At 45.4% G+C, this 25,671-nt stretch overlaps 1 protein-coding gene across 4 annotated transcripts in view; it reads left to right on the plus strand.

Moving 5' to 3' along the window:
* MAP3K4 (mitogen-activated protein kinase kinase kinase 4) overlaps nt 1-25,671 on the plus strand; it is a 205,622-nt gene that overhangs the window by 57,674 nt on the left and 122,277 nt on the right. For all 4 annotated transcript variants that reach the window (XM_044292179.1, XM_044292181.1, XM_044292180.1 and 1 more), the window contains exons 2-5: nt 3,005-3,195; nt 14,157-15,538; nt 19,204-19,458; nt 20,416-20,562. In XM_044292179.1, the coding sequence (XP_044148114.1) occupies nt 3,005-3,195; nt 14,157-15,538; nt 19,204-19,458; nt 20,416-20,562 (1,975 nt within the window). The remainder of the gene's footprint in view (nt 1-3,004; nt 3,196-14,156; nt 15,539-19,203; nt 19,459-20,415; nt 20,563-25,671) is intronic.

The following is a 25,671-nucleotide window of genomic DNA, read 5'->3' on the forward strand; positions in this document are numbered from 1 at the left end:
GACTTCTTAAAAAAAAAAAAAAAAAGAGACAAAGTCGTACAACATGTGTCAGTAAAATGAGACGCTTTATCCATTGCGTGCCATTGGTGTCCGATGTGTCAGATCCATTTTTGGCTTCATGTGACTAAGGCTACTTGCGGATCCGTCATGGATCTGCACAAACGCATCCGTTCAGATAATACAACCGTCTGCATCCGTCATGAACAGATCCGTTTGTATTATCTGTAACATAGCCAAAACGGATCCGTATTGAACACCATGGAAAGTCAATGGGGGACGGATCCGTTTTCTATTGTGCCATATTGTGTCAGTGAAAACATATCTGTCCCTATTGACTTGCATTGTGTGCCAGGACGGATCTGTTTGGCTCAGTTTTGTTAGACTGATAGCAAAACGCTCAGCGTTTTGGTGTCCACCTCCAAAGTGGAATGGAGGCAAACTGATGCATTCTTAGCGGAGCCTTTTCCATTCAGAATGCATCAGGGCAAAACTGATCCGTTTTGTACCGTTTGTGAGAGCCCTGAATGGATTTCCCAAACCGAAAGCGAAAACATCAGTGTGAAAGTAGCCTAAGGGTCCATTCACACATCCGCATTTTGCGGACCGCACAACGCCGGCACTAATAGAATATGCCAATTCTTGTCTGCTATTGTGGACAAGAATAGGACATGTTCTATTTTTGGGGGATTGGAATTGCGAATGTGTGACTGGAGCCTAAACAGAAGAACAAGGTGCCCGGTGAGGATATGAATGAAGCCTAATTGTGACATTATGTTCTTTTGGTTTGTTTCTGTCTTATTTCTTCTGTTTGTATCTCTTTTTTTTTTTTTTTTATTTAACCAAGAAACAAAACTAATGTTCCACACTAGGGTGAGTTACCACAGCGTTCACATGGATTCTGCACCCAAAATCCACACAGAAAACACATGCATTTTCCCCCCTGCTTTTGAAATGGGAACCGCATGGAATTAAGAAGTAGTTTCCACAATGCTTTTTTCAGCACAGGTTCTGTGGAAACTCAGTGGGGGTTCTCCAGGATTTACCAATTGATGACCTATCCTTAGCACAAGTCAACAAAATGAGATCAGCAGGGGTCCTTATACCCCACCCCCCGTCAATCTGCTATTTGGGAGTATCTCCGACACCATAACTACACAGTTCTGTCTCTTTTATGTGCTGGATGGAGTTGGCTACTGCAGTGCTGCCCAAATTGAAGGTATGGCTGTGTTTTGAGGAAGCTACCCTACATGGCGGTATGCTTGTTTTGAAGATGTTTTTTTGAGGTGACAGACTCTTTAATATGTGCAGGGTTTAAGACTGCAAAAACGTCATGAAAACTTAATAAAACATGCAATAAAATCTGCACTTGTGAGTATACTGGTGATGTCATTGCAGGTCTACATGGAAGGGACCTCTTGCCTAGGTGTTCCACAAAGTGGCGCTAGTGAGATGGTTCTCTTACCTTGGGAGATAACTGTATATTTCCCCATGGAGCATTGCTGATAAGTCTCCATACAGAGCTGGTCTCTTTAAGGGGCACCAGTACCCCATGTAAGTTGTAAGGATAATGTCCTTTCAGCATGACAATATTTTTGTGTGGAAAATATCTTTTATTGTCAGACTCCTTGTTCTAATAGGAGCAGCATGTCAGGTTTGTGTAAGGCCTGCTAGATCTTTCCGAGCACTGGATACCAGGGAGTTTACAGTTACTGTATTGTCCAACCTAGGTTGACCCTTTCTTACTGCGGTGGGGGAGGTTACTTTTCAAGCATAACAGATGTTTCCAATGACAAAGGCTTGTGCTTTGGAAAGAACTAAAACAAAATTGGTTGATTTAGTTTTGTGTTACAGGATTGATTTGGATCCTTGAAAGTTGTCTGCTCTGATAACAATTAGCCCCTAAAGCAACTTTAGAAGTTTGATTGTACATTTGAAATCAGAGATGAGTCCTCTACCACACGTGACCCCTGAGGGCACAGAGTGGCTGCAGTGATCAGGGCACCGAGCCACTTACGGTCTGAAGAGGAGCCGAAGCTGCTGGGAACAAGGCTGTGGCACAAGAACAAGGACTGCTGACAAGTTTTTCTTGTTTTTTGGGGCTCAAAAGTTCTGAGGTTTGGGTTGTTTGGCGCCCAGGCTTCCTAGCCTTTGGAGTGGCTTCACACACAGCTTTTGGTTTACACCTTTTTTTTTTTTTTTTTTTTTTTTTTTTTACACTAAAAACGCCAGCTCCAGGTTAAAGCTTATAGAAAATATACAGTGCAGGACAAAAGAATGTTTTTGTTAATTATTGACCCGCAAATATATGTGTAGGGGCTGTAAATCTAACGTGGCTCACGTTTAGGTTTGTGGGAGCCATATTCTGCAGTACACAGAATATATCCTGGTCTCTTCAACAGGCATCTGAGATTTTACAAGTATGTTCGAGGATGCTCTACTGAAAACCTGTGTATTAGAAAAACACTCTAAATAATTTGCGCTGCTGTCTTGTAAGAATGTAATTGGATAGGTACCTTTATAATGCCTTTGCACGTTATGTCAAGCGAAATGGCTCATCTTTTAGAAGAGACATCTGGAGTTCAGCATGACACATCTGTCCTGATTCAGACTGGATTAATGAGGTTTCCTAGCAGGTATGTTTTGTGTTGTGCTGACAGTAAACAGGTTGAATCCTCCTTTAGCTGTAAACCCTTTCATACACCTTTTATGATTCAGTGTCTGTTTACTACACTTATGTCAGGGTTAGACAATGTAGTCCAGCCTCTAGGAGCTGTTATGAAATCTCAAATGTATCAACAGGTTAATTGACAAAATATTTTCTTTAAAAAAAAAATCCTGCAATCAATAACTAAAGTCATACAGCAACGTTCTTACACAAAACAAAATCTAGGGAGCAGTTATGGTAAGGACATGTATGACAAAAATGTGTTTAAGCTGACTGCTCTGCCCTTCTATACCTCTTCTTGCTTTATCAGTCCTATTTAAGTTGTCCTCCGTGTTTCAGGCACATGCGCAAAACAGAAAATGCCGCTGGAGACAGTGCTGGTTGTGAAGCTGATGAGTTTTCAGATGAAGCAAATGCCGAAACCTTCTATGGCACCTCTCCTCCCAGCACTCCCCGACAGATGAAACGTATGTCAACCAAACATCAGCGGAACGGCACGGGGAGGCAAGTCAATCGAACTTTATGTAAAGGTCAGTGACTAATCTATTCTTCATGAAGCAGTTTACATAATAGCCACTGTAACCATCTAAGAATTATTACATGTGTTTTTTCTTGCTCATTGCTCTCATTTTGAAATGTGCCTTTCTCGCCCAGTTTCCTTGGGGGACACAGAAGACCTTGGGTATAGCTCATCTCCATAGGAGGCGTGACACTAAGTGAAAACTGTTAAGCCCCTCCTCCACAGCTATACCCTCAGCCTGGAGAGAGAGACTGCCAGTTTTTTGCTTAGTGTCCAAGGAGGCAAGACACTCCCTGCTCTGCAGGGCTGTTTTCTCCTTGTTTTAATTTTTGATTTTTACTTTTTTCTTTTCTTTTTGTTCCAGATCATCAGGGACAACAGAGACGCACTAGACCTCTCTGTTTCTCCCGGGGTCGAGCTGCGCCAGTGCCGGTCATCCGCACTGCTGCCTCCCCCACAGAAGGCAAGGTGGATCAGGGCAGCCCAGCTCCCCTACATCCCGCCAGCACAAGGGTCGCCCGCACGCCAAGCCCCTCTTCCAGCGTCCTGCCACTACGGTGCCAGTAGCTGAAGGGGCGACCCTGCTGGAACGGACCGAGGGTGAAGACGGCTGTGGTGAGAGATTGGCTTCTCCAGCCCTACGTCCCCCCCCTCACCCCACCCCGGTCTCCTGCGTGCCTGACCCCCATACTGACAGGGCCTCTGGACCCTTTTGTCCCTGCTAGCGACATTTTGCTCCCATAGGACATTGGCACCCTTCTTCCTGCAAGAAGAATGCCTGGGGAGCTGCAGAGGTTCGCACCTAGCTGCCCCTGACGTAGGGGTTAGGCAGGCTTCCCACCCTCACAGACCCGGTCTCAGGTCCCCCTCCCTCTTACCGGCCACTGCTTCAGGGCCACAGGGCCCGCGCCTTGCTGCCCCTGACCCATCACGGGCACCGGTCCGGTCAGCACTAATATGGTGCGGCCGGGCGCCGCAAAAGATTTTAGGCTCCGCGGCTCCCGCGGCGGTCCGCCATTCCAGGCCCCCTTACTTCCGGCCGGCGGGGTGGGCTCCCGCGGCCAGCGAGCCACCATTCCAGTCCCTGTCTCTTCCGGCCGGCCGGGTGGGCTCCCGCGCCGGCAAACCGCCATTCCGGGCCCCTGTCTCTTCTGGCCGGCGGGGTGGGCTCCCGCGGCCGGCATTGGGTATGCCCCAGCAGGTGGCGGTCGGCGGGGCTCCGCTACTTTGGTCCCAGGCTTCGGCCTGCTGGGCCGCAATCCCGACCGGCCCGCGGGGTGGGCTCCCGCGGCCGGTTTGAAGCGCCGTTCCGCCGCAGGTCCCGGCGGTATGACGGGCCGGGGGCCGCAATTTAGCCCCCGGCTTCGCGGCCTACTAGGCCGCAATATTCCGGTCTCTGGTGGAGGGGGCGGGAACTTCTCCAGGCGCGAATTTTCCTGCCTGGAGGTTCCTCCGCCCCCAGGGGATCGCACGCCGCCCTCCAGGCCGGATCCCTGTTAACCCTTTGGGTGCAGGCCGGCTCCCAAAATTGGGTCTGTATAGTTGGCCCCCCTTTTTTTTTTCTCCTGTCTCTCAGGGCCCCTATATGGTGGCTCCCCTTTAGCCTCAGAGGCTGAGTTTAAATAATAATAAAAAAATAAAAATAAATAAATAATGAAATAAAATAAAAATAATAGATCATGATTTCTATTGGGCTGCGCTTGACGCTGCAGCCTCATCAGTAATGCTGCATGTCTGCATGACCTCTTTCCACAGGCGGCATGGTGTTGCGCTCCCAGCCTGCGTCGCTGCTAGGGCATTTCCCCTTTTAGGCGGTTTTCTTGCCTCTTCCAGGATACGGCGCTGGCCAAGTGCATTCGGCCCTCTGTAGGCAGCATTCATCATCTCTCCAGTTATGGTGCCTGCCATGTGCATGACCCCCTTCTTAGGCGGAATGCTGCACCTTCACCGGATACGGTGCTGGCCTTGTGCACGACCCCCTTCCATAGGCGGAACGCTGCACTCTCTGGATTTGCTGCCGGCCATGTGCGTGACCCCCTTCCGTGGGCGGAACGCTGCACTCACTGGATTCGCTGCCGGCCATGTGCGTGACCCCCTTCCTGGGCGGAACGCAGCACTCTCACTGGATCTGTTGCCGGTCATGTGCATGACCCCCTTTTTTAGGCGGGATACTGCACTTTCACCGGATACGGTACTGGCTATGTGCACGACCCCCTTCCATAGGCGGAATGCTGCACTCTCGCTGATGTGCGATGATGTACTTATGTACTATGTTATTGTGCTGCACTCTCACTGGTTGCGCTGCCGGCCATTTCTTAGGCGGTATGCTGCACTCTCATTGGATTCCCTGCCGGCCTTGGGTATGCCTCCTTCCCTCAGGCAGCATACATACATCCCTCTGTCTTTGGGTGTTTCCTCGCAGGTACGTTGCTGGCCACGTGCATGTACCCCATACATGGCAGGGTGCTTGCACTCTCGCTGGATCCGCTGTCGGCCATAGGCATGACTCCTCTTCCGTAGGCGGTGTACGCACTCTTGCTGGATTCGCTGCCAGCCAGGGGCATGCCTTCCTTCCTCTGGCGACATGCACGCGTTCTTAGTGACTGTGTTTGTCTCTCGCCAGTACGTTGCTGGCCAGGTGTATGGCTCCCATGCATGGCGGTGTGCTCGCACTCTCCCTGGAGGAGATGCTGGCCATGTGCTTTACCCCCTTTTTTCTGGGCGGTGTGCTACACTCTCACCGGATACATTGCTGGCCATGAGAATGGCCCTCTATCATGGGTGGAACGCTTGCACTTCCATTGGATACGGTGCTGGCCTTGTGCGTGACCACCTCTCACTTCAAGGGCAGAATTTGGCACGCTCATGGGATTCACGGCTGTCCTTATATGGCTGGGCTGGACTTGTACATGTCCCATTCATTGGCAGAGTAGTTACTCTCTCGCTGAGTTCAGTGTTGGGTGTATTATTGCACACTCATTTAATGCTAGGATACCCTGTGCATGTTCCCCTTTCACTAGGTGGACCTCCTGCGTTCCTGCTGGTTTATAGGGTATGTCCTGCTTCTCTGAAGTAGGTTCGGCCTTAGGCATCACTCCCTTTTGGGACGGGTCTTTGCACTCTTGCCAACTGTAGTTGGCCAGGTACAATTTCCCCCCTTTCGGGGTGGACTGATTGCGTTCCATCGCATGCTATACTGGTTTTGTGCATAACTCCCTTTCAGGTTGCACTTTGCGATTCCGTACATGCTGTGGCGCTCTGGGACGAGCCCCCCTTTTTTCTAGGTGGGTTGGCCTTCTCGCTGCTTGCGGGGCTGCTCGTTCGTATGCCTCACCTGCTTCCTGCGGCATACCTTTGTTTCTTGGGAGCCGATGCTTGCCGCCAGCCTTGCACTCGTCCCTAGGGAGTTCATTCTGTCCTCTTGACCGGACAGGCTCTATTTCTCTCTGCTGCACCGAGCTGGGTGGTGCTCATTCATTTAGTTGGCCTTTCATTCCAGGGAGTGTTCGTGGGTCCTAGATGCATGCCCTTTGCGTCCTTCTGCAGCATTGCTTCCCTGCGCTAGTGGTCCCATGGTCGAGAATGCTGTTGTCTGCGGCGCCTCTCGAATTCTTCATTGGCGCTGGCAGGACTGCGGTTCCCTTGCCTGCCGCAATTTCCTCCCCTTCGGATGCAGTGTGGTATGAGTCCTTCCTCTTGGCGCCTCTACGCTTCTGTCTGATCTGCTACCGGGTTCGGGCTGCTCTTCTCGGGACGGTCACCCAACTTCTCTTGGGTGCTGGATTACCCAGGTCCGGAGGACCTCCGCCTTGGGTTCTTCAAGGTATTCGCCTTCTGCGAGGCGGTGGACCGGGCGTCTCACAGTGTAGCGGGTTCTGCTTTTGAGCTGTCTTATGGCTTCCCTGTTGCCCACTCCTCCTCCTTTCGGTTGGAGGGTGTTATGTCGGCCTCTGTCTCGACTACCTCTTTTCACCGGCTTTGTTTGGCTCCCGCTCTATACAGATCACTCCGATGTGGCTTCCCGCCAGACTTCGGAGGCTGTGTTTTCACTGTCCTCCCCTCTGGGGTGAGCCTGGTTGTTCCTGTGGATGGTTCCGGTGTTCCTTTTGGCCTCGTACTGTCTCCCTTGTTCGCGCTGGCTGTATTAGCTGTGTGCTTATCTACCGAGTCTACCGCGTTCTGTCCTCCCGCTGGGTGCAGATTGCGTGGCCCGTTCTAAGACGATGGTCCTGATGTAGACTTACCTTCTCGGTAACTTGGGGGGACTACCTTTTCGGTTCAGATTGTCCTTTGATCCCACACAGGGGCTGTACAACGTGGTTACATCAGCATGGTCTTTAGCCTGCCTTCTCCTGGCATCTGGCGGATCCTTTGGGTTCTTTCCATCTGTCCTTCTGCTCCCCCATTCGGGTGGATGCGGGTCAACGTTGTTCGGGGCCGACGGGGCTAGTTTTGTCGACCCTTCTGCCCGTGTTACTGGTCTGCGCCTGTTCTCATTGGGTTTTCGCCTGCTTGCCAGGCGACTCCAGCGGGTTCACTGCTGTCCACTCCTGGCTGTGTCTCGTCCAGGATCTGTCGTAAGACTTAGGGTTTTTTGTCTGGGGTTCTGTGGGAAGCTGTGCATTCCCCACTCTGAAGTTCTTTCCCCATGGTTCTGTCTTTTAGTTGAGGTGTCAAGTGTCGGCGCTGTTCTTCCTCTTCCAGCGTTCCCGGCCCTCTGGGCCTGCCAAGACCTTCTTCCTCGGAGTGGCTCTTTGGTTCCTCTGTACTGTCCTTCGGTACCGCCCTGGGGACTATGTCCTGAGCTCTCGGCGCTCCAATCTTGCCCTTGGAGCCGTTACAGGAGTTCTCTCTATCCTTCTGTCCTGTACGGTTGTGTTCCGTATCAGTCGTGTCTCTGACGGGTGCCGGCTTGGCCCCTTTTTTTGTTACGAGCTTTCTGTCTTTTCCAGGACGGGGCTGTTCTGCATCTCGTTTCTTCCTTCCTTCCTTCTGAAGGTGGTGTTGCCTTCGCTTCAACACCTCACCTATTTGGACATTGTTTGGGCCTGGCCGTTTTTTACTTGGAGATCTCCGACTCTTGCAGTCGTTCGGCCTCTTGGGTTTCCAGGAGGTCTGTGCATAGGGTTGACAGACTCCAGGGTGGTTTTCCTCCGCTTGATCAGATTGGCTATTGCTGAGGTTACCGCACCTAGGGCAGGATTCTGTCTTTGGTGTCACCGTTCCTTTCACCAGAGCGGTCGGTGCCTCCTGGGCCGGAGGCATTGGGCTTCGGCCGTGCATTTGGGCACGGCGGCCACAGGTCTGCCTTGCACGCCTTACTGAGTTCTACAGGGTGCATACTCTGACTTTGGCAGATGCTGCCTTACCCCGCCTGGGTTTACAGGCGGCGGTTCATTGATGCCTTTCGGGTGCTTCGCCTTGGTGCTGTGGTCCCTCCCCCTTTTGGACTGCTTTTGAACGTCCCAAGGTCTTCTGTGTCCCCCAAGGAAACTGTGCGAGAAAACGAGATTTTTGTATAACTTACCAGTAAAATCTCTTTCTCGCTCTTTCCTTGGGGGACACAGCACCCACCCATTAATTGTTTTTTCTCTGTGCGTTTTCCGAGTTTTTGTTACCCGTTGGGTAGTTGGCTTGTTGGTTCCTTGTTGGACTTGCCTTTTCTCACTGCTTGGACACGCAACTGGCAGTCTCTCTCTCCAGGCTGAGGGTATAGCTGTGGAGGAGGGGCTTAACAGTTTTTTCACTTAGTGTCACGCCTCCTATGGAGATGAGCTATACCCAAGGTCTTCTGTGTCCCCCAAGGAAAGAGCGAGAAAGAGATTTTACTGGTAAGTTATACAAAAATCTCGTTTTTTGGGGGTGAAACTTCCTTTGTAATACAATTTGCTTTCTTGTATCAATAAGGCCAGTTTCACATATGCGTTTTGGCTTCCAGTTTTAAGATCCGGCAGAGGATCTCAAAACGTATCTGTTTTGATTACACATCAGGATGCATCCGTTCCGTTAGGATGAGGTTGTGTGAAATCAAAATGGACCAAACCGGATCCGTCACTAAATACATTGAAAGTCAATGGGTGACCCGGAATGCTGACAGAATGGAAGGTATCCTGGTGGATCCTGAAGGATCTCTTTTTATTCAGAATGCATGGGGACAAAACAGAACCGTTTTGGCCGGGGTGCCAAAATGTAAAAGCAGCCTAAAGAGTGAACGACCGTGTCAGAAACATTACAGGGAAAAAAGGCTCATGAATCCGAATTCAAGGTGCAGCACTTATTTGAAGTCAGGGGCAGCATGAAAATTTTACTTCCCGATTCTGTACATAGGGGGTGGCGGAAGGAGGAAGCTGCTATTGAAATCCAGAAAGATTACAGCCTCTTCAGAAATCCAGCGCCAGCGCCATTCGCTTCATTCCCCATAATGGGCAGAGGCACAAGGCCGGCTAGATGTACGGGCCGGCACATGCCCATTAAACGCTCTTGTGCCTCTGCCCATAATGAGGAATGAAGTGCGCAGGCGCGGCGAATCTTGTGATCAGCACTGGCGCTGGATTTCTGAAGAACCTAGGGTGGGCAGAGTGATGAAAGGGGAGGGGTTTCATATGAAAAGTGATAAGGGGCCCGGGAAACGGCCGCTTGCCCGCCGCCCCTGGTCACCTTCAGAACCCAATTTACATATTGAATAAAAGTGTTTTTTAGCAAAAATAAGCGACGGACAGCTATACGGTAAGGAGCATTCAAATATGGGGTCTATAATGCAGATCATGGGGTTAGTGTTCTATAATGGTCAGTTTAGGTGAGACTCCCTTTAACTGCTATGTGTATGTGATTGAAAGAGCGTGCAGTATTTCTTAGTGTCTTGTCTTTGTCAGATAAATAAGGTTTATGGGAATAGCACTATGGCTGTCCAACAGATATTTTATTTTATTTTTTTTAAACGGGGGCAGGGTTTAAGAATGGGATTAAACCAAACCAGTGGGGGGCCCAATAATTAAAAACAATGATTGGCTGGGCAACCATTTTAAAGGAAACTTGTCAGCACCAAAATGGATCCTAAACTGCCAGCAGTACCTTTAAAGCTGTTAACTTTAGGCTTCTATGTTCTTTTATTTATTCTGTTTTCTGTATGTAATTATGAGGGAAGCCATCTTGTCTGAGCTCTTAACAGCATTTTCAGATATGCTTTACAGCAGGCACATGGGCCATAGACACAATAGTCTAGGGGGGGACTTATTGACTTCTGTGTGAGAACTTTCTAGGCTTGCTCTGTGTAGAGGTCATTGCTCAGGGAGGGAGTAGATAAGCCTCGACAATCACCTATTGTGGTGGTTCCTGTGTTATCTATACTAGTTTTATGTCATTGTGATCCTTCCTGTGATGATAATAATTTGAATACTGAAAAGTGATCTGTACAGAATCGGAAGTGTCTGCTTATTAAGCCATTGTTTAACATAAAAACTTGATGTAAGCAATCATTTCATGATGACCCGTTCCCTTTACCCTGGGTTCACACCTGAGCGTTTCTAAAACGCGCGTTTTACGCGCGTATTTGTTGCGCGTTTTTATGCGCGTTTTTGCAATAGTAAACGCGCGTTTAACGTGCGTTTGTGTGATTGACTGCAGTGTTGTCCAATGAGTGTATGGGCCAAAACGCGCGACAAACGACCAAAAAAAAGCTCAAGATCTTTTTTATGCGTCAGGCGTTTTAAGTGTGAACCAGGGCCATAGGGAAGCATTGGTTTTCACGTGTTGAGCGTTTTACAGCGCGTTTGAGCACGCTGTAAAACGCTCAGGTGTGAACCCAGGGTTAATGTTGGAGTCAACCCAAGATATCCTGCAAAAATAGCTAAATATTAAACGTCATTCTCTGAGCAAAGGTCAACATAGGTTGTTTTTTTTCCATTGGTCGTGTTTGTCATTAGCGGGTCATAAAATGTTAGGAGTTAATTTGCTGCAGGGTGAGAATTTACAGCAACATATTATTCAGTTCTCTACGTGCTGATTCATTATGAGTTAGGAATTATAAATCAGTTATAAGCCGCTATGGAGCATGTCATCCGCCCGCTAATGATCTCGTTGGGGCAGTTGCTTTTCCTGTATAATGTGTAATACTGTTATATAGCAGCATTTTTCAAATCTGTATGTGTGAAATTTCCATTACCAAGGTGATATTTTTACACTTGTGAAATCTAATTTTGTTTTCCTGTTTTACATCTTAAATTCTCCTGCTAATAAGTCTTTATGAAAAATAGACTGAATGTTCATTCTTGGACAGTTCCCTGTTATGGGTGACAGATACAAATGGATGCAATTCATCTTTAGGTTATGAACCATTCTGGGCTACTACTTGTATTGTATTTTCTATGGAACTCTAAGCAGAGTTGCCTTTTCAACACACAAAATGTTCTGTTTATTTGAGTCTCTTACCTTGCATAGCGCCATGTATGGTTAGCTTACTGGATGTAGCGCTATGGGCAGTGTCCTTTCCTGTAGGAGAGTAGCGCAGTTCCTGTATTAAAGGATATCCGTCAGCAGGTTTGTAGCTATGGCACTGGCTGACCGGTTACATGTGCTCTTGGCAGCTGACGGCATCTGTGTTGGTCCCATGTTTATATGTGGCTGCATTGCAACTGAGCCTCTAGGATAGGGATGGCCAACCTGCGGCTCTCCAGCTGTTGCAAAACTACAACTCCCAGCATGCCCAGACTGCCTACAGCAGGGCATGGTGGGAGTTGTAGTTTTACAACAGCTGGAGGGTCACAGGTTGGCCATTTCTGCTCTAGGAGCAACCGGGCAGTTGTCATTACACCTAGAAGCTTCGCTTTGTCAGCCACTGCCGCACCCTCTGTACTTGGTCAGGGCCACTGACAGGGCTAGTGCCTGGCCTTGTCAGTGAAAGTGCAGAGGGGGCGGCAGTTGCAGAGAGAGCAGAGCCTGTAGGACTAACTGCAACGCCCCCGTTGTTTTTCTCCGCAATGCCTTCAGCTGCCAAGCGCACATACAACAGGTCAGCCAGTGTCATAGCTACAAATCTGCTGACAGATGTCCTTTAAGGGCAAAAAAACTTTGAGGATTTCTGTAAATATGTATACCTCATTAAATAACAGTGCTGGAGCAACTGTGCATTGTGCCATCCTGCGTTATTCATCTTGTAAATGTATTAATAAATTGACATCTGGTTATTACCACTTCCCTTGGTTATCGGTATGTCTCTACACAGTCTGACACTGTCGGCAATAATTCCACAGAGCCGAGGGTTTATAGACCAATCCCATTGAATAGGGGAATAGTAATGCCTAGTGGTTTACTCAAATATTTCCAGGAGGAATAACAGCACAATGTGGAAATTTAAATCTCAGTGATTGAGTACTGTTATTTCATGACAATTTTAAGTATTTAATCAATAGAGCAGATGGATCCACTTTTTAAAGACTGATCAGGGCTACAAAATCTATTCAGATGGGATACATGAGGGTAAAGAAACCTTCCTGTGCCTCTGCATTGTAACTGATACACACAGAGAGTGCTGGCTCATAGCTGTCTGTTGGTGCTGTGTTGTGGGTTTGTAATCCATCCAAAATCCATGTACAGCATTGGTAGATTTAGGATGGGTTTATTCAGTCTTCTGCTTTTATAGGTGTTCTGCTATGGTTACAGATGTAAAAATGAAACCCCTGTTCCCAGTGACCTTTACATATAGCCCATGATCATTAGGCAGAGTGATTTTATGGCAAATAGGAGAGATTTGCATAGGCTTCCTGCACACGAACGTGTTTTTGTTTTCCCGTTTACGTTCATTTTTTTTTTTTTTTTTTTAAAGGGAGTCTGTCAGCAGATTTACCCCTTTTTAACAGTTGCCATACCGCTGTAGCCGCAAAACAGATGATTAACACAGTACCTTTTATATGCTTTGGTGGACTTTTAAATATGCCAAAAACGAACTTTGAGGGCTCGCAAGTGCACAGGGCGGAGTCCACCGGGTTGGAGCCCAGGCAGCTCTGCCTCTTCGGCTCTTATCCCCGCCCAGCCTCCTCCTCTGCTCGCCTATCTGTTGTCTCTCCCCCTCAGCGAGATCCCGCGCCGACGCGATGACTTGCTTGGTCGGGGCATGCGCATAAGCTACTGCGATGCCGTGTCAGCAATGGGCATGGCAGTGCGCATGCCCCGACCAAGCAAGTCGGCGCGGGATCTCGCTGAGGGGGAGAGACAACAGATAGGCGAGCAGAGGAGGAGGCTGGGCGGGGATAAGAGCCGAAGAGGCAGAGCTGCCTGGGCTCCAACCCGGTGGACTCCGCCCTGTGCACTTGCGAGCCCTCATCAAAGTTCGTTTTTGGCATATTTAAAAGTCCACCAAAGCATATAAAGGTACCGTGTTAATCATCTGTTTTGCGGCTACAGCGATATGGCAACTGTTAAAAAGGGGTAAATCTGCTGACAGACTCCCTTTAAGTATACGGAACCATTCATTTCAATGGATCTGCAAAAAAATTGGAAGGCATACGGACTACCTCCGTATTTCCATTCCGTTCAAACATAGAACATGTCCTATTATTGCCCGCAATTAACGATCCGTGGCTCCATTCAAGTCAATCAATCCATATATCTTCCGTATCCGTTCCGTTTTTGCGGGATGATCTATTGAAAATGTTATGCCCAGCCCAATTTTTTTTAATGTACTGTTTAAACATTATTGTATGCTTCCATTTACATTTGCGAGCCGCAAAAAACGGATCGGGAACGGAAGAGGAAACCCAAACAGAACAACGGATCCGTGAAAAACGGACTGCAAAAAATATAAAAAAAAGCCATACAGTCGTCTGCAGGAGGCCTTAGTCAAAATCTTTTTTTCCACATTCAAATGCTTATGTAATCGGTATCATTTTGAGAAATTTTGGCTGAAAAAAACTGAAAGTACATGGTGTTAAAGCAGAATATTAAAGTTGCTGAACCTCCTCTTTCTTTACATTTCAGAAAAGATGAGCACACCAAATCCGACACCTCCGAAAGAATCGACTAAAAATACTGATAATGTAGAGGATCACAGCTATCGTCAGGAAAAGAAGAACAGAGCAGCGCTCAGGACTACAGAAAGAGATCGCAAGAAAAACGTGCAATGCTCCTTTATGCTGGATCCAGGCTGTGGATCCTTGCCAAAAAAATCCATACCAGATGTTGACCTTAATAAGCCTTACCTCAGCCTTGGCTGCAGCAGTGCCAAGCTACCGGTGTCTGTGCCTGTTCCTATTGCCAGGACAACACGACAGACCTCAAGAACAGACTGCCCGGCTGACCGCTTGAAGTTTTTTGAGACTCTTCGTCTCCTGCTTAAGTTAACTTCAGTCTCTAAGAAAAAAGAAAGGGAACAGAGGGGTCAGGAAAACAGCTCTTCTACCTGGTTTAATAGATCGCATGAACTCTTCTGGCTGGAGCTCCAAGCCTGGCATGCTGGCCGCAGTATTAATGACCAAGACTTGTATCTTTATACAGCTCGGCAGGCTATACCAGAAATTATTAATGAAATATTAACTTTTAAAGTAAACTATGGGAGACTGTCATCTGTCAGCAATGGGGGAGATCTCAACGGGACTTTCTCTGAGGGGACGTGTATCCATTCTCATGAAACTGTTGCAGGTGGTCACTCAAGCTATCATGACCACATCCAGAAACAGAGAGTCTCCTTTGAGCAAGTAAATCAGATAATGGAACTGCTAGAGTATATTGAGGCACTTTATCCATCTTTACAGGCTCTCCAGAGAGACTTTGAAAAATATGCTGCAAAAGACTTTCAGGCACGAGTGCAGGCACTCTGTTTATGGCTTAATATAACCAAGGACCTGAATCACAAGCTCAGGATTATGGGAACCGTTCTAGGGATCATAAATCTTTCTGACATTGGCTGGCCAGTGTTTGAAATATCGTCACCACGTCCATCAAATGGTCCAGAAGAAGAGGGCAATGAAATGGAACAAGAAGGGGTTATGAGCACAGAAAGCTCAGGAACTTGTACAGAAGAAAGTGACTATGAAAATGATGAGATGGACAAATTGCTGGATGCCAGGCAGGACGCAGAGAATAATTTAAACAGCAAATTAAAGGTTAATTTTATAAAAGAGGACACCTTTCAGAAATTGGACAAGTTAATGTCGGAGGATGACTCCTGCTGGGTAACTTCAGAATGTAGCCATGACAATGGCTGTAGTAAGGATTGTTTGACTTCGATATACCGACCCTTTGTGGACAAGGCATTAAAGCAAATGGGCCTCCGAAAGTTGATTTTAAGGCTTCATAAATTAATGCATGGCTCACTTCAGAGGGCGCGCACGGCTTTGATAAAGGCCGAGCATAAACTGGAGGTTAGTGTTCATTAGCTTTAGCAGATAGAATATTCCAAACGCATTGTCACTTTTGAATATCTGAAAATAATGATGCTTCGCTATAGTCCCGTGCATTTTCAACCAGTGTCAATGAAGCATGTGACATTGCGTCTGATTTTAAGTAGGGCCTGTCAACTGTAGTAAATTCTTCAATGAAATTATAGTTCTGAACCATGTTGTGTTGATCCTCTATTATCCCAGACACTGGCGGCACTGGGTTGGACAACATCAGACTGTATAGCAACACACATCAACTAGTAACACCTAGTGGGGGACATTTATTAAAGCCTTTACCCCACAATTGTGGAGTACAAAAGTTGTAAATGAGTGTGCAGTCCACATTTAAGACTTTCACAGCTTCTTAAAGGGAACCTGTCACCGGGATTTTGTGCATAGAGCTGAGGACATGGGTTGCTAGATGGCCTCTAGCACATCTGCAATACCCAGTCCCCATAGCTCTGTGTGCTTTTATTGTGTAAAAAAAAAAAACGATTTTATACATATGCAAATTAACCTGAGATGAGTCCTGTGTGTGAGATGAATCAGGGACAGGACTCATCTCAGGTTAATTTGCATATGTATCAAATCGTTTTTTTTTACACAATAAAAGCACACAGAACTATGGGGACTGGGTATTACGGCTGTACTAGCGGCCATCTAGCAACCCATGTCCTCAGCTCTATACACAAAATCCCGGTGACAGGTTCCCTTTAAGTTTCTGATGCACTAAGTTCCAGAGATACAACTAATATATTGAGAGGTATTTGCCTCTTAATACAGAGAGTAAATTGATTATGACTGGGGTTTTTATACAGCAGTCTTAAGAGCACACTTCTGTCAAAAATGTATTTCAATCACACACTAACAGCTTTTTTGTGAATATAATGTAATTCTTTAAAAAAAAATAATTACAAAAAATGTACAGGTCCTTCTAAAAAAATTAGCATATTGTGATAAAGTTCATTATTTTCTGTAATGTACTGATAAACATTAGACTTTCATATATTTTAGATTCATTACACACAACTGAAGTAGTTCAAGCCTTTTATTGTTTTAATATTGATGATTTTGGCATACAGCTCATGAAAACCCAAATTTCTATCTAAAAAAATTAGCATATTTCATCCGACCAATAAAAGAAAAGTGTTTTTAATACAAAAAAAGTTAACCTTCAAATAATTATGTTCAGTTATGCACTCAATACTTGGTCGGGAATCCTTTTGCAGAAATGACTGCTTCAATGCGGCGTGGCATGGAGGCAATCAGCCTGTGGCACTGCTGAGGTATTATGGAGGCCCAGGATGCTTCGATAGCGGCCTTAAGCTCATCCAGAGTGTTGGGTCTTGCGTCTCTCAACTTTCTCTTCCCAATATCCCACAGATTCTCTATGGGGTTCAGGTCAGGAGAGTTGGCAGGCCAATTGAGCACAGTAATACCATGGTCAGTAAACCATTTACCAGTGGTTTTGGCACTGTGAGCAGGTGCCAGGTCGTGCTGAAAAATGAAATCTTCATCTCCATAAAGCTTTTCAGCAGATGGAAGCATGAAGTGCTCCAAAATCTCCTGATAGCTAGCTGCATTGACCCTGCCCTTAATAAAACACAGTGGACCAACACCAGCAGCTGACATGGCACCCCAGACCATCACTGACTGTGGGTACTTGACACTGGACTTCAGGCATTTTGGCATTTCCCTCTCCCCAGTCTTCCTCCAGACTCTGGCACCTTGATTTCCGAATGACATGCAACAGTCCAGTGCTGCTTCTCTGTAGCCCAGGTCAGGCGCTTCTGCCGCTGTTTCTGGTTCAAAAGTGGCTTGACCTGGGGAATGCGGCACCTGTAGCCCATTTCCTGCACACGCCTGTACACTGTGGCTCTGGATGTTTCTATTCCAGACTCAGTCCACTGCTTCCGCAGGTCCCCCAAGGTCTGGAATCGGTCCTTCTCCACAATCTTCCTCCGGGTCCGGTCACCTCTTCTCGTTGTGCAGCGTTTTCTGCCACACTTTTTCCTTCCCACAGACTTCCCACTGAGGTGCCTTGATACAGCACTCTGGGAACAGCCTATTCGTTCAGAAATTTCTTTCTGTGTCTTACCCTCTTGCTTGAGGGTGTCAATGATGGCCTTCTGGACAGCAGTCAGGTCGGCAGTCTTACCCATGATTGCGGTTTTGAGTAATGAACCAGGCTGGGAGTTTTTAAAAGCCTCAGGAATCTTTTGCAGGTGTTTAGAGTTAATTAGTTGATTCAGATGATTAGGTTAATAGCTCGTTTAGAGAACCTTTTCATGATATGCTAATTTTTTGAGATAGGAATTTTGGGTTTTCATGAGCTGTATGTCAAAATCATCAATATTAAAACAATAAAAGGCTTGAACTACTTCAATTGGTGTGTAATGAATCTAAAATATATAAAAGTCTAATGTTTATCAGTACATTACAGAAAATAATGAACTTTATCACAATATGCTAATCTTTTTAGAAGGACCTGTATGTTTTCTGGATATAATTTTTGAAGTCGCTCAATATATTCTTCCTTTACCAGCTCTTTTAACTTCCTCATTTGTTTAGACTTTAAGCACTGCAAACAGTTTTGCTTAATTTTTGGAGTTGGACCGTTCACTTCGATCATTGAGGAAAGAGGATGGGTGGCTTAATTAGTGTCACACATTACACTAAGTGCTCTTCTGTGGACATCTTTATCTAAGTCTATCAAGAGGACAATTGGGATGTCATATTGTTGTTCCGATTATAAATCTACTTTTACTAACAACTAGTGATGAGTGAATCGATTCGTACAAATTGAATCTATTAAAAAATCGGCCTCCTTGAGCAGTGATGGGCTTGTCCCCTGCTAACTATGCTTGCACTGCTCACGTCTGGGTACACTCAAAAATGTAGTGTCGCATGTACAGTCGGCATCTGCGCGGCAGCAGAGCCTCTGCACTTGCTCTGCTAATTGGCTTAGCAGAGCAAGCCATTGATATCTGATACTTGTACTGGAATGGGTTGTAGGAGATTAGAAAAAAAAACGACTTCCAAAGCTAGTTTAGACACTTTTGTCCGTGAACGATATCTGGTATTTCAGCACTTCCCGTTAAATTGAATAGGGACATACCAGATAAAGCCAATGGATAAGAATGCATTCTTTAGTCAAAATAAGCTGCAGCATTCTGTAAAGAGTGGAGAACGTGGAATATATCTTCAGCCTAAACATCTCTTAGCAGCACCTGGATGCTGAAGAATAGATGAAAATCTGTAGTTTTCTGTTGAATTGTCTTGTTTTTTTATGACACGTTATATCAAAGTGCACTTTCTGAAAATAGCTCTTTGCAAATATGTATGCATAATAGAAGGACTATTTTGTACCTTTGGGAAGTTACAGTCTGTACTTTTTGTAGCAGATAAACACTTCTGTAATATTAGGAGCACAAACCTTTTTGAGGTTTTGCTAAATTATTACAAGTAATCTCTGCCTCTGGAATATTTTGTGCCTGTTGCGCCAGAATTTTTCTCTTCAGAATGGAAGACAACTACTAAAGCTACACATATACATGTTCAAATAATCTATCTTCAGCTCAATGACCTGCTATGGACAATTATAGTATATTAACATTACTGTTGTCTTTGTGTTTTCCTGAGTACAGTCTTCAGAGTTCCCAGACCTCATGTTATGCTCAGATTATTTACCGGACCTTCTGAAGCAATCTTCTAGTTCCATGCAGAACTTGAATCCATCGGAACCTATCTCATTAGAAGAGCTGGATGCCATGGACCTGCCATCTTTTGAGCCAGCCTTCCTAGTCCTTTGTCGTGTACTTTTAAATGTAATTCATGAATGTCTCAAATTGAGATTAGAGCAGAGGCCAGCTGGAGAACCATCACTCCTGAGCATTAAACAGGTTGGTACTGTTTGCTAGCGACCATTCATTTTAGGATATCGGCCTGCACTCCTACCGATCAACTGTTCCTGAGTGGAGTGGATGGATCTGGTTGCTGCATCGTTTCTCTCGTCCAAGTGAATGAGAGCAAAGCTGCAGTAACCAGCTAGATCTACTACACATTGGACAGAGTTGTGTAGAGCCGCAGCTACTACCAATTTGTGGGGTGGTCAGACCCCTGCAGATCTGATATTCAGGCCATTAATATAAAAATAATGGAAAACCCCTTCAAGTGCAATAAAGCACACCCTGTAACAAATGCCCATTATATCACCAATACCTGTGACTACGGTCCAAAATGTTGTATCCTAAAGGGTATATTTGATCTGTTGTAGGAATTTCTACTACGGTCCCATTCATCCAAAAGGGGCTTGCGGAAATCCATGCACTTGGCACCTAAACAACCACATTCAGATGAATGGAACTGATTTTCAGTTGCAGAAAATTCTGAATTTGGCTTCCTTTTCCTCTACTTTACTGACCTCTTTGATGTACAAGAGATGGAAAAAAAATTGGGGTGTTACATCCGTGCAGTTGTGACTGAAATAACACATTATGGCTCTTTGTGTTGGCTACGATGGGATCAGATCCTGTCATGTGTGTTCAGGAAAGCCTAATTTTCTGGAACACAATCCCATTCTTGGCACTAGATGACCATATATTTGCCAAGAAGCCTTTTTTTACGGCTGTGCGAAGGTGGCAGCATCTAGATTTAGCACTAATCCTGCCAAAGGGGTGCAACTAGTAAAAGGCGATCCACCCTGTGTAAGTGCACAGTGCCCTCAATACCCTCCAAATGTGGCCTCCTTCTATTTGAGCTTATAAAATATGGGTTGCATCCACAAGTGGTTACTCAAGCTTTGTGCATTTACTTTATGCCCCATCAGAAAATAATGCAGTGATCTCTTTTCCTTGCAGTTAGTGAGAGAGTGCAAAGAAGTGCTGAAAGGTGGTCTGCTTATGAAGCAATACTATCAGTTCATGCTCCGAGAAGTACTAGATGATTTTCACAAGCCTGACTGTAACATTGATGCTTTTGAGGAAGACCTGCACAAAATGTTAATGGTAAACTTTTCTTTACTCTTTTTCATTGGATACGTTTTCACATAAAGTGTGTTTAACACCATTGTGACATTTGCTGTACACTTACTCCATAATGGTCGATGGAGCAGGTTCAAGGGGCTGAGCTCGCTCCATACACGGTGGTTGCCAGCTTTGTTACACAGCTGACACCCATTTATAGTGATCAAGATGGGAGAGGACTCCAATCCCTGGTGTTTAATCCCTTAGATGCTGCGGCACTTAAAGGGGTTCTGCAGATTTTTTAAACTGATGATTTATCCTCTGGATAGATCATCAGCATCTGATCGGCGGGGGTCCGACACCTGGGACCCCCTGCCGATCAGCTATTTAAGGCTAGTTTCACACTAGCGTTCGGCTGTCCGCTCGTGAGCTCCGTTTGAAGGGGCTCACAAGCGGACCCGAACGCTTCCGTCCAGCCCTGATGCAGTCTGAATGGATGCGGATCCGCTCAGACTGCATCAGTCTGGCGGCGTTCAGCCTCCGCTCCGCTCAGCAGGCGGACACCTGAACGCCAGCTCCTTCAAGTTGCATTGTTTGCGCTTGTGAACAGCAATTTTTATGTCTGACTACAGATTTTCTATTGGATTGAGATCTGGGCTTTGACTAGGCCAGTGATGGGAAACTGCGGCTCTCCAGCTGTTGTAAAACTACAAATCTCATCATGCCCTGCTGTAGGCTGATAGCTGTAGACAGTCTGGGCATACTGGAAGTTGTAGTTTTACAAAAGCTGGCGGGCCGCTGTTTGCCCATCACTGGACTAGGCCATTCCAACACTTTTACATGTTTCCCCTTAAATCACTCAAGTGTTGCTTTAGCAGTGTGTTTGGGGTCATTTTCCTGCTGGAAGGTGAACCTCTGTCCTAGCCTCAAATCACGCACAGGGTGGTACAGGTTTTTCTCAAGAATATCCCTGTATTTAGCACCATCTTCTGGCCACTCTGCCATAAAACCCAACTCTATGGAGAGTACGGTTTATTGTCGTCCTATGTCCAGATACTCCAGTCTCTGCTGTTGAACTCTGCAGCTTCTCCATTGTTAGCTTGGGTCTCTGTGCTACCTCTCTGATGCCCTCCTTGCCCGTTCCATGAGTTTTGGTGGGCGGCCATCTCTTGGCAGTTTTGCTGTTGTGCCATGCTCTTCCCATTTGGTTATGATAGATTTGATGGTGCTCCTGGGGATCATCAAAGATTTGGATATTTTTTATAACCTAACCCTGACTTATACTTCTCAACAACATTGTCCCTTACTTGTTTGGAGAGTTCCCTGGTCTTCATGGCAGTGTTTGGTTAGTGATGCCTCTTGCTTAGGTGTTGCAGCCTCTGGGGCCTTTCAACAAAGGTGTGTATATGTAATGACAGATCATGTGACACTTAGATTGCACACAGGTGGACATCATTTCACAAATTATGTGACTTCTGAAGGTAATTGGTTGCACCAGAGCTTTTTATTGGCTTCCTAACAAAGGGATGGAATACATATGCACATGCCAATTCTCTGTTTTCTATTTCTAAACAATAGTTTTATTTATATATTTTTTTTCACTTCACCCACTTAGACTATTGTGTTCTGATCCATCACATAAAATTCAGATTAACAAAACATTGAACTTAAGGCTGTAATGTAACAAAACACGAAACAAGTCAAGCGGGTGAATACTTTTGCAAGGCACTGTATATTGAAAAGCAAAAGTATCACAAATTGTAATTGCTCATATTTCCTGATTTTTACATATAAAAGTAAATAAACAGCTGGATGACTACAATATGTATTTGTGGCAGGCAAAAATTCAAGAAAAAGTGGTCAAAAGACTTGTGTCTAGGGCTTCAACGATTAATCGTCATTATCGATAATATTCGATAACAGGATTCATTGTCGACGAATCCCGTTATCGAATAAGCATTGATGTGTTGCTTAAAATCGTTGCATCTTTAATTTACCTTACAATGAAGCACCAGTAACAGGCAGAGCGAGCGGCGGCGTAACGTCACTTCTTACTAACATGATTTTGTAAGGTATTAAAGATCAATTCATAGCGCTGATTTAAAGTTTTAGAAAAAGTTACTGCAGGGTAACAGTTAAGGAATGCTCTTTAGATATCACATGTGGACATGATGTTGTCTTTTTTTACATTGCAATGCAAAATTTGTATAATTATGTAACTCCTAAATTTGTTTTAATACGGCCTTTGAACATCATTTTTCAAGTAAAATCATATAAACCCCCCCTTTTTTTTGTCATTTTGGTGTTTTTTCCCGATTAATCGATAAAATTATCGACAACTAATCAATTATTCAAATAATCGTTAGCTGCAGCCCTACTTATGTCCCCTAAAATGCTACAAAGAGAAATGACAGCTCACCCCACAAAAAAAACAAGAGGTTGATGTAAAGAGAATATGAAAACATTACGTTACAGGTGTCAGAATATGACTACACAAACCAATTCTTTCTCAAAATGGATTTTCTTTTAATGGAACCTGTCATCAACTTTGTGCTGCCCATACTAACGGCAGTATAAACTAGAGACGGGTGAGTTGATTTCAGCAGTTTAAAAGTAAGTGGTTGCCAAAAACCAACATCACATTGCAGACTGGGCCTGGAAAAGAGTCCCGGCCACCTGAGAAGAGTCCTGGTTATTCATGAATTCCTGCTGATTGACAGGCTTCTACCTAGTTTTCTACCTTTTTGTCTAGGAGAGAACTGCCAATCATCACCAGGTGGACGGGAGAGCAGGAGATTATGAATAACCATGACTCTTCTCAGGTAAATTTGACTCTTTAAGGCCTGTCCTGCTATGATTATGATGCTGGTTTTCAGCAACCACTTACTTTTAGCTCATGAGTGACACACCGCTAAAATCAGCATTTCTGTCACTACTTTATGCTGCCCTCAGTGAGGTCAGCATAAAGTTGATGACGGGTTCCCTTTTAAAGTACTAAATAATACAGTTTGGTTTATCTCTGTAATTGCAGTAACCTGCACAGTAAAGGTAACCTGTTGGTTTCAGTGCTAGCCATGGACGTTAATATGGAGTTGGTCACCTTTTTGAAGCTATAGTAGCCTCCATGCTGTAGGTATGACTTCCACAAGATTTTGGAGGGTGTCTCTGAGAGTTGGTGTCAGTTCAACAAGGACATTTGGGAGGTCTCTAAAATAAAAAATAAAAACAAGCACAAGAAGTCGTATGTGGCTCACGTGCGTTCCAAACGGTACTTCCGGTCTGTGGAACGCACGCTGAGGGGGCGGAGCTACAAGTCAGCGCGCTGGATCATGGCGGAAGTCGCCCACTGATCTGAGGTCTGCAGGTGAGAGTATTTTAAGAGGGGTTTAGAGGGCATGGTGTAAATATGTCTGAACAAGCTGGTCAGATGGAAGCCTCTCAGGGACCCTATATCAGTGAGAAGGATGTAGCTCAGAAAAAAGCTAGTCCAAAAGAAAAAAAATGTGTTATGTGCTCAGCTAGACTGCCGGACACACATAACAAAAAGCTCTGCAAGAAATGTACCTCTAATATGGTGAAGGACTTGGTCTAAAAAACTTAGCTTTCCATTCTTTAAAGAATGGAAAGCTTATCACAGTAAATCCCTGGGTGTTAAATATTATTTCAAAGGGTTACAACATTACCTTTCGCCTTCCTCCTCCCCCAAGTGTATTGAGAATAACCCCCATCCTAAGATCGGTTGTCTTACAGAAAAAATTGGAAGAGGGTATTCGGGATCTGTTGGCCCAAAAAGCCATTATTCCGGTTCCTCTCTCACAACAGAGGAAAGGTTATTATTCGATTATTTTCCTGGTTTAAAAAAAAAAAAAAAAAAACGGACGGAAAATCTCGACTAATAATAAACTTAAAAAGATTAAACAAATTCATAAAATACGTCAGGTTCACAATGGAAACAATAAGATCTCTAATAAACCTGTTAAAAGGTGGAGATTTTTTAGCATCCATAGACTTAATAGATGCTTATTTCCATATTCCGGTTTGCGAAGAATCTCAAAAATGTCATTTCCAGTTTCAAATACTCCCATTTGGAATAACCTCCGGCCCAAGAGTATTTACCAAGGTAATGCTGGAGGTAGTGGCTCACTTAAGACGAAACATCTTGATTTTTCCCTACCTAGACGACCTGTTGATCGTAGGCAATTCAGAGACAGCTCTCAAAAACAATCTGTTTCTGACTTGCCAGACACTATATCGAACAGGGTGGCTAATAAACTGGAAAAAGTCAAGTCCCTGCCCATCTCAGAGTTTAAAGGATAACGGTCGTATATATATTTTTTGGAGTATTGGATAGTGGTGATTACTATCACCTTGGTGGCCCTAATTTCAACTTTTCACTGTGTATTTAATTACCCCTTAATTCCACATTTTTGTTCCCTGTACTGCCTACTTTTACCTGTGCTTAAAATAGGGTTGCTAGGCATGGTCCGTCTAAACAGATAGATTTAGATAGATTTAGACGGAGCACACGCAGCTTGCAAGGTCACATAACTGACAGCCAGGGACTGTAAGTAAATGATTAAAGCCAGGTCCTCCCCAGCAGCTGATAACAGTGCCTTGGCTGTGTGCACTTCTCCCTGTCCCTGCGTTTGGCAGACGCTCCCTCACTCAGCAGACTAGGACAATGCAGAGTTGAAGCAGCACAGAGCAGGGAAGGGAGATCTGCCATCTGCTCAGTGTATAACTTAACCCTTTAGGGGGAGGGCTCTGGTTACTGACACTTTTGGGGGGCTATTGTTACTGGCTAGTGAGGGCAGGCGGGATTAGCCTCAGGGTGAGGGCAGTGGTGGCCATCTTAACTGAATAGTGAAATTGCAGTTTTATGCAGACTGGTTGCTAAGGGCTGAATCTTATTAAATATGGGGTAAGTCAGTCTAATAGTAACTGATTCTGGAATATCATGTTATTAGTAACATATATGAAAATTTAAATTGGGGTCTAAATGTGACAGTTATCCTTTAACCTTCCTGGGGCTTCGTCTAGATACGATTCGCCAAGAGACAGTTCTTACAACCCAGAAGGTGATGGGGATAAGCGAAAAGGTGACAAATTTCCAAAATCAATCCGTATGTACTATTAGGCAAGCAATGAAGC

The sequence above is a fragment of the Bufo gargarizans genome, chromosome 4 (genome assembly GCF_014858855.1).
Source record: "Bufo gargarizans isolate SCDJY-AF-19 chromosome 4, ASM1485885v1, whole genome shotgun sequence".
NCBI lineage: Eukaryota > Metazoa > Chordata > Amphibia > Anura > Bufonidae > Bufo > Bufo gargarizans.